General features: G+C 40.4%; 1 protein-coding gene across 6 annotated transcripts in view; it reads left to right on the forward strand.

The window, feature by feature from the left end:
- The window catches only part of CRACR2A (calcium release activated channel regulator 2A), a 228,984-nt gene that overhangs the window by 154,083 nt on the left and 61,476 nt on the right, over positions 1 to 13,425 (forward strand). For all 6 annotated transcript variants that reach the window (XM_078155925.1, XM_078155927.1, XM_021001581.2 and 3 more), the window contains 2 exons: positions 1,142 to 1,213; positions 8,201 to 8,246. In XM_078155925.1, the coding sequence (XP_078012051.1) occupies positions 1,142 to 1,213; positions 8,201 to 8,246 (118 nt within the window). The remainder of the gene's footprint in view (positions 1 to 1,141; positions 1,214 to 8,200; positions 8,247 to 13,425) is intronic.

Genomic DNA, 13,425 nt, shown 5'->3' on the forward strand with positions numbered 1-13,425 from the left:
GCTAGTTAAAAAATAGAGGTTGATTAGTAGAACAGATTACGAACACACAGTATTCAAAAGCAAGTGAACACGGTAACCTAATGTTCTTTAAAGATCCCACAGACTGGGATAAAGACTCACCATTGAACAAAAAGTGCTGAGAAAAATGGAAAGCAGAGTCTGTCAGAAATTAGGTTTAGATCAATATCTTACATCATATAGCAAGATAAGTTCCAAATGGATTGATGACTTAGATATAAAAAGTCACATTGTAAACAGATTAGAGGGGCAATGAAAAAAAAATGTGGATTGCATCTATGAATAGGGAGAGAGTTCATGACCAAATAAGGGACAGAGGATTACAAAAGATAAAATGGTCGATTTTGATTACATAAAATTCAAAAGTTTTGATAAAAACAAATGCAGTTAAGATTAGAAGGGGAAAGCAGTTAAGTAGGAAAAATTTTTATGACAAAAATTTTTAATGAAAGAGAAAAAGAAATCATGGTTCCCACCTTCACAATGAGAAGAAAGAAGCATTTTTTTTTCCCTATTCTAACCTGGGACTAAGCTTAATGAGTGTTTTTTAAGTATCTTTTATGTGCCAGGCACAATGCCAGCTGCTGGAAATACAAAGGCAAGTATTGGAAGATGACTTAGTGAAGATGACTTAACCTAAAAAACAAAAAAAAGGAAGAAGGAGGAGGAGGAGAAGTAGTAGTAGTATTAGAAGAAGAAGAAGAAGAAGAAGAAGAAGAAGAAGAAGAAGAAGAAGAAGAAGAAGAAGAAGAAGAAGGAAGAACAACTACTACTGCTACTACTACTACTACTACTACTACTACTACTACTACTACTACACTACTACTACTACTACTACTACTACTACTACTACTACTCCTCTTAAGGAAAGGGAGATCAGACTAGAGATTGGTACACTTTAGAACTTAGAAATAAAGATATGTTTAACAATCTCCTAAATGGGTTTAGAGCATCTCTTTCTCTTGCTCAAATCCCATCTATCATCTGTCATGGCACATTATTCATTGTGTTCACTTATTTTATCCCTTTGGGAAAGACTCGTATGTAAGTCTGGCTTCTTCACTGTGCCCACCTTCATCTTGCCTACCGTGACTCACAAACTCTATGGCTTCCTATTTCCTAGGGAAGTATACCGGGTGACAGAAAATCTGCAGAGGGAAAAGACAGGACTTTTGAAACAGCTGGATTTCTTAAGGTAAGTCTATAGCTGGTGTTCATAAGACCAGATTCTAGACAGCTCAGTTTGGAAGTACCATTCCAAAGTTATCTGATCCCCTAAAATCACAGAAGCATAGTATGAGGTTTTCTTCCTCCTTTTTAATTTTTTCTCAATTACATGTAAAAAAATTTTAACGTTCATTTTTTAAAGTTCTCAGTCCCAAATTCTCTCCCTACTTTCTTCCCCTCCCCCCTTTTTTGAGAAGGCAAACAATTTAATATAGATTATTCATGTGCAGTCATGCAAAACATATTTCCACATTAACCATGTTGCAAAAGAAAACAGAGATTAAAAAAACAAGAAAAATAAAGTTTAAAAAGGGATGCTTTGATCTGCATTCAGACTCCATCAGTTCTTTCTTTCTTTGGAGGTGGATAACAATTTTAAATTATAGTCCTTTAAAATTATCTTGGATCAGTGTATTGCTAAGAACAACATTCACAGCCTATTATCACACAATATTGTTGTTTCCTTGTACACAGTACACTACATTTTGCATCAGCTTATGTAAGTCTTTCCAGGTTTTTCTGAGAGCATGCTGCTCATCATTTCTTATAGCAGAATAGTATTCCACCATAATCACAAGCCTTGCTCAGCCATTCCCCAACTTTGCCTCCAGAAAAGAGCTGCTATAAATATTTTTGTGCATGTAAGTCCTTTTCCTTTTTTTTAAATCTCTATCTAATAGTAGTAGTATTGCTATGTCAAAAGGTATGCAGACTCATAATATATCTTCGTAGTATTTAGTATCTTCTTCTGTTTACTCATATCTTTAGCCTCAGTTCTTGATTTCAGATTTAGTGCCTGGCTTCATTTTCTTCCACACTCTTGGATGGGATCAAGCTTTATTTGGTCCTGATCTTGCTTCCCGGGCTTTCTGCTGCTGGCTTCTACTTTCCTTAGTATATCTATACATAGAGTCCTGGAGGGTTTCCATGTCCCCAGATTCAGAGCTCTATGCTTGACTTTCCCTGATCAGGGCAATGGGAGGTTTTCTTTTACCTCTGAATTTTTTTTTAATCGATGTATTGCTTCCTATGTGTCTCCTGGGACCTCCCCTTATCTGAATGCTGTTGTGAACACAACTCTTCTTTCCCTGGGGTTTCCAAGTCAGAGCGCTTTTGCTTCTGTGTCCCTTGCAGACCTGTTGGTCAGACCAGGGCTCTATAGATATTGACCCCTGGGGTTTTTCTGGTAAGGGCAATGCTGTGAGCTCCCATGCTGGCTTCTTTGGCAAGACATCTTCCAGCATCTGTAGCTCCACTTATTTTGTTGTTGTTGTTATTGTGTATTAGACTGAGTGAGTATATCGGATTTTCTCTGGGTTTTTTTGGCCATTGTTCCATCTGGTGCACCTTTTAGATCATTGCTGGAATAAAAGTGGAAGAGTTAGACTCCTTGGTACCTTTCATTAGGACATCATATTTTGAATTCATCCTTATGGGTTAACTATGAAATCTTTTACTTGAAAGCATAATTGGGCCACAGCATATAGTGTCTGAAATGTTCCGAATTTTAAGCATGTGTTAAATATAATGCATTTCAGATTTGTACCACTCATATGATTCAAGCCAGTCTCAGCAAGAAATGAATATGGAAGTAAAAAGGCCAGGTTTTAGCAAAATTGGGGGAGAAAACATCAACAACAACTTATTGCTTGGGAAACCTCTGGTTAAAAATAAAACAGAACGAGATGTACAAGGACACCACTTGTGAGCTGTGTGTTCTTTGCCTTTGTATTTAGAAGAAATAAGAGGGCAATTCAAACAGGAAGGAAGGAATAGAAAACCCTTGAAAAATACTTAAGAGTTTTGTTTTGTTCTGTTTTTTTAAATAGCAGAACATTCACACAGAAGTATATCGCTGGAACCTTTGCAAAATTACTGCACAGTTACCAAACTAACCTGGAATGATAAATTAAAATCAGGAAACTGAGCCATAGAGCACAGACCTGGAAGGCAGACATGGCCACTAAAGAGAGATGAACTGTTATTGACAGAAAGGAAGGAGATCTGGAAATGGGCAAAATGAAGGAAACAGAGGAGATGGGAGGCTTCAGAGGGAAGTTAAGTTGCAACTATGGAAAGAAGGAGGCAAATACTTTCCTAAAAAAAAAAGAAGGGTTAATTTCCCAGTGTAGCTTCCTTTTCATTCTGCCTCATCTCCCTTGCTGTGCATAGCAGCAAGACTTTGTCTGACTAATAGGGAGTGACAGAGGAAGCAGGCATGCAGAAGGGATGAGATGTGGAAAGCAAGAAGAGGTACCACAGACTAGTAGGACCTAGACATTAAAAAGATGTGGGACACAATTCTTGGTCACTGAACATTTGAATGGAAACAATCAAAAGGAAAAGAGGAAGCAAGATAATAAGCAAAAAAGTTTCTCTCTCAGTTGCCTTAGCCCTTGGTTTATAACCCCATTGCACAAGCAATGAACTAGTCGTGGTAAGCAGCAGTTGGAAGTCCGTGCCATTGGTAGGATGGTGAACAAAAAGGCACTAAATGTAAGAGCTTCGGTCTGTACCTAGTCCCAAGCACATACCCTCTATTGCAACGAAGAGGAGTCTAGTTTTGAATCCAGGGTTCCTAAATCTTCACATAATGATGGATCCTGCACTTGGTCCGAGTCAAACATCATCTAGGAAAGGTATTGAACTGTCTCTACTGTTTTATCCATCCAGAGGAGGAGGAGTAACAGGAGAAGAGGAAAAGAGGGTTTTACTAAGCAAATTGAATTGTGCCTTTGCTAGAACTCTTGGGTTTGGAGCATCCTATATACTATTTGAAGAAACTTTGGGAACCAAACTACACTGCAACTATTTTATTATATATTACTTATTGCTTTTATTTTCATATGGCAGTATTAAAATACTGCATGCAGTAACTGAGCATTCTTGTCCATTCCTGTGGCAATAAAAGAAATAATCCACTAAAACTCTACTAACTGCATAGACAGAATATATTTTCTTTATTGACTATATTTAGATACCAGAGACCCACCACAGATTCCTCCAACTGGTTTTGTTGTTGTTGTTTTGTTTCTTTGGGGGAGGCAACTGGGGTTAAGTGACTTGCCCAGGGTCACACAGCTAGTGAGTATCATGTGTCTGAGGCAGGATTTGAACTCAATTCCTCCTGACTTCAGGGCCGGTGCTCTATCCACTGCGCCACCTAGCTGCCCCTATACAGATTCCAAGTCTAGTATGGATAACAAGAAACTCTCAATAGGTCTCAAAAGCAAAACTTTTAAAGTAAAATGATGGGGAAAACAAAGGGAAAACAAAGCATAGAAAGTTGGGATGTTAATTAGCCTATAGAACTACTCATTAAATTAGTGGGTGTATTCAAAGGCAAATTTCTGGGGCTTAGTAAGTTTTATGAGACTCTTCAGAGTATTTAAGGAAAGGTAAAATATTAATAGACAATGGATTATCAAAAATTACAAAAGCAAGTAGTACAAGCCTTTCTTTGTTTTACCTAGAGGCAGCAAGTTTTTCATTAGTTTTTTCAAGTTAGCGATACCTAGTCTAACAATAGGCCTTTGCGGTAGTGTCAAACTCTAGAAACATAACAGAATAAGACAGTTCTACAGCCTTGATTCCAGACCACATCACCTGCACACTAGCCATCAACCTTGACCTCCTTATCTTGTCTCACCACAACCTTGAACTCTGACCCTGGGACCACCCTGGTTTCTGATGGATTTTACCTTATCTTTCCCGAAACCTTTGTGCTCCATCCCTCTATTTTCTAGCTCCTCTTTCAAGGGTAGGAATGTAGAACTCCAATCCCAGTCCTAGATTGAAGACTTTCTTGACCCAGAACCTACTGCCTCAGTAGAAACACAACCTACTTTTCCCTGCTTCAACAAACTCAGTAAGACAATGGCTCAGCACTTTATATCCATTAAGGGTCTTAGGAACGAGGTTTCTGAGGACCAGGACCCAACCCAGTACTAGGACCTTAGATACCAGGTGCTGGTGAGAGTCAAGTGCATACTCTACATGTGGAAAATCTTCTGGGTTTCTGTCATCCCTTCCCTTATTTGTTCTGACTGTGAGCATGGTCAGGTCCTTGGGGACCCAAACAGCAGACCCATTATCAAGTCTCCTTGTTCCTTCAGTCCTGTTCTCCTAGGTGTTTGGAAGGAGAACAGGCTGATGCAATTCTTCCTCATTACATAACCCTTGGAGGGTAGGGGTCCTACTCAAGTCTCTTATAGCTAACAAATTCCTACCCCTTTCCTTTTTACCTGTGATTCAGTCATCGAGTGATAAGGCAAAAATCCATCAACCTTCTCTTAGTTTCATTCCCCTCTTCTCATCTCAATCCAACTGTATTCTCCTTGTTCCCTTATAGACTGAGAGGAGAGAAGATAGCTCTGAGAAGACTGAAAGCAGAAAGGAAAAGGGTAGAGATCACTCTTCTTCCATCGTGCCCTCTGGAACCCTTGCTCTTTCATTAAAAATACTACACTTTACCCTAGACCTCTCATGTGCTTTCCATCTTTTTGTACTCAGAAACCTGGCTTCACCTGAAAGACACTGTATTCCTGGTCAATCTCTCATGGACAAGGCACTGTTTCTCTCACTCCTCTAACAATATGGGTCAGGAAGAGAACGAGACATACTCCAAGCTCTCCACTTGGATGCTGTCAGCCTGCTTCTTCATCACCACTTGTTTGTGGCTCATCCTTTCTAGATCACCCAAGTCATGTCCTTAGTACTCTCCATTCATTTCTCAAGAAGTTCAGTGCCTGGATCACAATTTCCCTGTCTCCCCTAAAACCTGCTGTCATGCTTGGGAATTCAATTGGGAATTCAATTCAATCCAAGATTGATGTTCCTTTGCATACACTAGCCTGCTGATTCATCAGTCTTCTGAACTTCTGTCTTCTATTGCTTCTCCTTAAGTTATCTGTCTGCAAGTGTGGTCATATTTTAGATTTTACCCATAACTGTATTACATTCATGACTGTGAACTCGATTCTCTTTCCTGTGGTCATGACATCTTGTCCTTCTATCTCTTCCTATGCCTCGCTTCACCTTTTTAGAAACTCCAGTTATTCTACTTTGCCCTTTTATGCTAATTCATCACCGCATCTCTGATTTTAATTTTTTCCCTTTACAGTCTTGACTCCATAGTCGTTCCAACCATCCACTATCCTCTACTCTTCAATCCTTGTCACAAATATCTGCCATCTTTTATGTTCAATACCCACCATCTAATCCTTTTCCCAGTAATGCCTCATGTAAGCCAAGGTTACATCCTTCTCTCCCGGTGCTGCTGATTGAAGCTGGAGAATATCCCACAACTATGTAATCGAGTCTACTATAAATTTGTATTATTTAACCTCCACTGAGACCTCAATGCTGGATGGCGATCCTTTTATTTTTCCTGGTTTGACTATTTTTTCACATCTTGTGAAATAACTATTTGAAGCCCTGCCTTCTTTCCTCAGACCCTCTAGGGCTGCCCTTTCCCCTCATCAGAGGACCTTTCCTCTTACTTCTCTGAAAAAAATTGAGGTCAGCACCATCCATTATAGAAGGTCATCCTTCTCTACCTTATTCCTCAAAATCCCTCTACATCATCCTTATCCTGTTCCCCTTCTTTCTAGTATCTGAAAGAGAAATAACCCCTTTTCCTTGCCAAGACCAGTACCTGTAACTGTGCCCTTGATTCCAAGCCCTCCCCTCTGTCTTCCAGGGACTTGTCCTTTCACCCATTCTCATTCATTTTCATTCTCTCTCCCTCACCCTTACCTTCTCTCTTTCCTCCCCTTCTTCTCCTCCTCCCCTTCCTCTCCCTCTTCCTTCCTTTTTTTCTCTCTCCCTCCCACGTCCACCCCCTATTCAGTCTTTTCTTACCAACTAATAACTCTCCTACTGCTACAAACACGCCCAGGTCTTCCTATATTTTAAAATATTTATTTAATCCTGATGTCCCCTCAAGTCATAATTGTCTCTTCTCTCCAACTGTAATGTTGTCTCCCTCCTAAAATTACCTTCTGTTTTCTCTGTCTTTCATGCAGTGATTTTATAATTCCCCTTTATATTCCCCAGCATCTAGCACAGTATAAAGATTTGTTGAGTTGAGCTTCTCCCTCAGATCACTGCCCTCCTCAGAAGTCAATCCCTAGTAAGAATTCTCAGAACTCTGGTCATTCTGATGATCAAAGTGACTTTAAGACATCAGCCAATCAGGGGTCCCCAACCTGGGAGAGAAGAAGTTTATCAAGGGAATATAAGGAATATTTGGTAACTTTTTTTTCCATTATGTGTACAAAGCTCTAGTGAATTCTAGAATTTATTTACTTTCATATGGAATATGAGGAACAAAAAGATTTACTGAAAGCCAAGGGACATGAGAATCAAAAAAGATTAGTAATCCCTAATCTCACTCATCCCTACTCCCTCTGCCTCACAAGAAAGACCATAAGTAAACCATCCTTTAGCTCACAATCCCTGGAAAAAGAGATCTTACAGTATCTCTCCTTCTCTGTTTCTCAGGGCCTGCCAGGATGGCATAAGAAGTGGTCAGAAGGGGAAGCTAGGTGGCGCAGTAGATAGAGCCTTGGAGTCAGAAGAAACTGCATTCAGATGCAGTCTCAGACACATGACACTTACTAGTTGTGTGAACCTGGGCAAGTCACTTAACCCCAATTGCCTAACCAAAACCAAAACCAAAAACAAAAACCAACTAATCTACACATCAAAAAAGAGGGGCAGCTAGGTTGCACAGTAAATAGAGCTCTGGCCTTGGAGTCAAGAGGACCTGAGTTCAAATCCAGCCTCAGACACTTAACACTTGCTAGCTGTGTGACCTTGGGCAAGTCACTTAACCCTGATTGCCTCACCCCCCCTCCCCAAAAAAAGAAGTGGTCAGAATAAGTCAGTCTTTTGAATGAGTTTCATACATGACTTGATTTCTCCTTGCTTCATTTTCCCTTCTGTCTCACAGGGAAAAGAACAAGCACCTACGGGATGAACGGGACATGTGTTTGCAGGTAATAAATCAAGGCCTCCTTCCCCAAGCAACGGACAAGGCATTGGGCCATCTAGGAACTGAGCTACATTCTCTACATGGCCCAAGATAACTCCAAATCCTGGTGAAGAGAATTACGTTAGATATTTTTGGCCATACAAGGAGGACACGATTATAAAAAGGCAGAGCAAGCTAACCAACTCTGCCATAATGTGGTCCATAGTCACGCGTCTGTTAAAAGAACCAGAGATGTTTATCCTGGAGTCTTCAAAAGGGAACGTGATCACTGTTTTTAAGTATTTGAAGGACTGTCATGTGGAAGAGTAATGGATTAGACGCATTCTGTTTGCTACCAGAGGGTGAGATTTGCAGAGAGACAAATTAAAGGTTTGCATAAGGAAAAGCTTCCTGACAAGTAGAGTTATCCAAAAGTGGCATGGGCTGCCTCAGAAGTTAGCCCTTAATTAGAAGTATTCAATCAAAAGCAGGATAATAATTTATTGGGTTTGCTGAAGATGGCATTGTCAGTCAGGCACAGTTTGGACTAGATGGCCTTGGAGGTCCCTTCTAATTCTGGTATATTCTGTGCTTCTATGAGTGTACATCCCCAAATAGCACAAAGTGCTGAACTGACCCTGAAGCCTCCCTTTTTGATGCTAGCTTCTATTCAGATCTCTGTGAAGATAATGCTAGGGCATCTGCAAACGTGCGCCTTAGTGAGGGAAGATAGGAAGGGAGCCCGGGCAAGCTTCAGATAGACTTACTTCCTTACAAGTAGTGAAGTCATCACACCTTGCCTTTGTATGTGACCTGAGGTGAATCATCATTCAGCCTCTTTATGTTCTGCTGTAACATAAAGGAAAATATTCTCCAACCTACTTCCTACTTTACTGGAAGGTTATAAGTTGAGACACTTAGAAGAAGGTACAAACTCATAGGATTTAGATCTGGGATGGGCCTTCGAGATCCTCCAGTCTAGGAGTTCTTAACCATATTTTTCGTCATGGACTCGTTTGGTAGTGTGGTGAAGCCTATGGACTCCTTCTCAGAATCAGGTTTTTAAATATATAAAATTAAAAAAAATAGAATTGGAAAAGAAAAAAGAAACATTGAGTTGAAATGCATTTATCAAAATGCCAAAAAACAAAAAATCCACCAAATTTTACAGCTCACAGGTTAAAAACCCATTGACTGGGGATAGCTAGGCAGCACAGTGGATAGAGCACCAGCCCTGGAGTCAGGAGGACCTGAGTTCAAATCCAATCTCCGATGCTTACTACCTGTGTGACCCTGGGCAAGTCACTTAAAAGAGAAAGAGAGGGAGAAAGGAAGGAAGGAGAAAGAGAGAGAGAGAGAGAGAGAGAGAGAGAGAGAGAGAGAGAGAGAGAGAGAGAGAGAAGGAAGGAAGGAAAGAAAGAAAACCCATTGACTGGTCCAACTCCTTTAGTTAAGGAGATTGAGGTCAAGTGATCTGTCCAGATTTGCAGAGCCAGGAATTAAACTCCTATTTCCTGACTTGAAGTCTAGTGTCCTTTCCCATCACATTGCCTCTAAATACAAGGGAGCAGGTTTAGGGCTTCTTCCATGCCATTTACTAGCCACCTGAGTTTGGGCTAGCTATGTAACCTTCAGAGCCTCACTTTCTTTATCTATGAAATGGGAGTAGTCATCTACTTCCTGGGTTGTTGTGAGGATCAGAAAAAATAACATATGTTAGAGTGCTATTTAAATATGAGCTATTATTATAAAGCAGCTCTGCCTTGAGCCTTGTCCAAGGTGGTTTAATTACAAAGGATCTCATTAGAATTCGGTTTCTTTTGTAAAGCAGACCTGCAGCACACTTGTCCCCCTTCCTGGGTCTCATTACCAAGGGTCTGACATCAACATATCTATGTTCCAGTTGCATAATAAAGGTGTTAATGATTAAAGTAACAGAGAATTTGTTTTGAAGCTTTAGACTAAAAATGACCCTCATGTCCTGTTCCCTCTCCTTGCCTGCTGGACTCAGGATTGCTTAAAAAGGAAAAAGGGATTATGATCTCAAATGAAAGATGCAGGGAAAATAAAGTAACTGCTAAATAGTCTTTATGACAAATAATTAAAGATTCATTGGGAAGTTATCATAGCTCGTATCTTCAGGCACCTGGGAAGCAGCCGTATATCCTTTTCCTCTATTAAACTGTGTTTGGGAAACATAAGGTTAGCTGATCAACATGAAATTCTTTCTGTGATGTGATTCCACTTCCTCCCCATCCCCAAGACTTCTGTTAGGGGACATGGACAAACAGAGCATAAGGTGCCCCTCCCTTTCCACCAACACCATCTTCAAATTCTTTCTTATCGATAGGAAGGAAGCAGAATAAAGGTTAAGTGACTAGTTGAAATTTCACCTTTTTTCATTATCTGTTGGAATTTGGAGAAAAGAGTGTAAGAGAACTGACTTTATCAGTAGAACAGATAGGCTGATATTTACATGTATGTGATTTTAGAAGGAAGGTCAACTTGACCAAAAATACCTTTCCAGCCTCACACCCAAAGTCTTCCTATTAGCAATTTACACAGTGAGAAGGCCGTAGAATCTAAGGCACCTCAGAGGTCATGTAGTCTCTCTGAACTTCATGAAAAATAGCCTTTGCAAAATCATTGACAAGGAAACCATCTAATTTCTGAGTGAAATTGGTCCCTCTAGGACTATCACCCCCTGTCTTTTTTATAGATGAAGAAACAAGTTCAGACAGGTAGAGGAACTTGCCAGAGGTCACAGTGACACTGAAAAATGAGACCAGAACAAGAAACACAGAATCTTTGAGATAGGAGGAATGTGAGAGACCATCTTGTCCCAGCTATACCTGACCAACAATCCCTCTGAACCACATCTCCAACAAACTGTCATTCCGTCTTTTTAAAGATCTGTGGTGAGATGGAACCCATGGGTCTCTGAGGAACCTTGAATAGCTCCACTTGTTAGGAAGTTGTTGTCTATACGTGTCTCTGCATCTTCTCTCCATTGCTGCTGTCTGCCTGCTGGGGCTGAATCTAGTCTCTCTTCCATGGGAAAGCCTTTCACAGACTTGAAGACAACTATCATTTCCCTCCTGGATGTTTTTTTTTTTCCTATTCCAATCTAAACATTCCTAGTTCATTCATTCAAGAAAATTTTAAGTGTCCACAATGTGCTAGACATGGAAAGATAAAAATGAAATAATCTTTATCCTTAAGGAGTTTTCCAATGTACAGCTACATAGATAAGTGTGTTTATGTGCCTATATATATACATACATAAATACATGCACACAAATTAAATACACAGTAATGGGCAGCTAGGTGGCACAGTAGATGGAATGCTAGGCCTGGCATTCTAACAGGAAGGCTCATCTTCATGAGTTCAGTCTGGCTTCAGATACTTATCAGCTATGTGATCCTAGGCAAGTCATGTAACCTTATTTGCCTCAGTTTCCTCATTTATAAAATGAGCAAACCACTCCAGTATCTTTGCCAAGAAAACCCCAAATGGTGTTGACAAAGAGTTGGACACGAATGAAACAACTGAACGTCAGCAACAAGTTTCAGGGAAAAGGGTACTTGACTGGACAGGCCTCTTAAGCTGAACTGAGGATTCTGAGTGACCGGAGAAGGGAGAGCATACAAGCCATGAAAGGAATGTTGGAGGATGGTGAAGCCTGTGGAGAAGCACAGAGGAAAGAGGTGGCTTTGCAGATATGGGGAAGAGCATTGATTAAGCACCTACCATGTGCCAGGCATAATGCTATGTGCTTTTTACAAATATGATCTCATTTAATCATCCCAACAGCTCTGTGAAGTAGGTGCTATTAGTGTCCTCAAAACAGGTTAAGTGACTTGCACAGGGTCACAACAGCTATTAAATGTCTGGAGTCAGATTTGAACTCAAGTCTTCCTGATTTCAAGCCCAGCACTCTATCCACTGCATCACTAGCTTCCTCTACTTGGTACAATAAGTAGCACAGTATGGGTAGAAAACTGAGTGCACAAAGGGGGAGGACTATGCAAAAATTCTAGAGGGCTAAGCTAGATCCAGATTGCAAAGATATTTATATATCTAATAGAAGAGCTTATAATTCCATCCTAGAAACATCAGGGAGCCACTGAAGCTTCTTGAGAGGGGAAGAGTTATGACATATGCTTGAGGAATATCAGCTGGCCAGCCATGTGGACGATGGGTTGGCGGGGATGGGGATGGGGCAGGGAGGCAATTTAAGAGGCTATTGCAATAATTCACGTGAGAAGTAAACAGAATTTGAAAGAGGGGAAAGAATGTGTGGCCTGAAATGGAGCTAAGGATGTACATGCACCACGTGTTAGTAACTAATTGGGTATGGGAAATGTCAGAGAGGAAAATGTCAAGAATGTGAACCTGGGTGACTGGCAGGATAGCGGCACCTTCAATTAAACTAAGGAAGTTAAAAAGAGGGGAGGATTTGGGTAGAAAGATAGTGAGTTTTGCCTTGAAAATATCGAGTTGGAGATGTCTATGGGTCCTCCAGTTGGAAGTGACCAGTAAGTAGTTGATGATGCAGGTCTGGGCTATATACTTAGGTCTAGGAGTCAGGAGGGCTTCCCTAATTTATTTTTGGTTCTGAGGTTGAGCCCTGCTGTCTGCCTTGCTATAGCCCCCCAGCTGAACACATTTCCACTTTCCTGTATCTCCACTTCCTACATATGGTGGAGTAGAGGGCAGAATTGAGTTCTGTCCCTTTTTTTGCCACAAAATGGTGGGATGAGGGGAAGAGCAGGTGTGCTGGTAGATACTACCAGAGCAGTGTGAGAATTGTTGAGGGGATTGTAGAGCACAAATCCATGGCTCTTTGTGATCCTTCTCTAGATGTTCAATGAGCATCCCTTTGATAATATGTTACAAATTTTACCACAAATCAAGGTCAAGTGAAAAAACCTATAAGTTTAGACTATACTCTTTTCCTGCCCCTTTCCAGTTCTGTTGACATCTTCCATTTCTTCATGATTTTTCAAAGGTCGTTGACAGTAGTTCAACTGTTAAATCCATCAATTCTTTCAGTATCCTTTAAGGTAGTTTGTGTGGGTCTGATGACCTGGATTAATTGAGGGCTGAAAAGTATTCTCTTACTATCTCCTTATTTATCTTGGATCTTGACTAGCCATCAGCTATTTTTGTTCTGATCTTTCCAGTCCAAAATTTTATTCCC

Source organism: Phascolarctos cinereus, unplaced genomic scaffold, assembly GCF_003287225.1.
Source record: "Phascolarctos cinereus isolate Bilbo 61053 unplaced genomic scaffold, phaCin_HiC Scaffold_1;HRSCAF=81, whole genome shotgun sequence".
NCBI lineage: Eukaryota > Metazoa > Chordata > Mammalia > Diprotodontia > Phascolarctidae > Phascolarctos > Phascolarctos cinereus.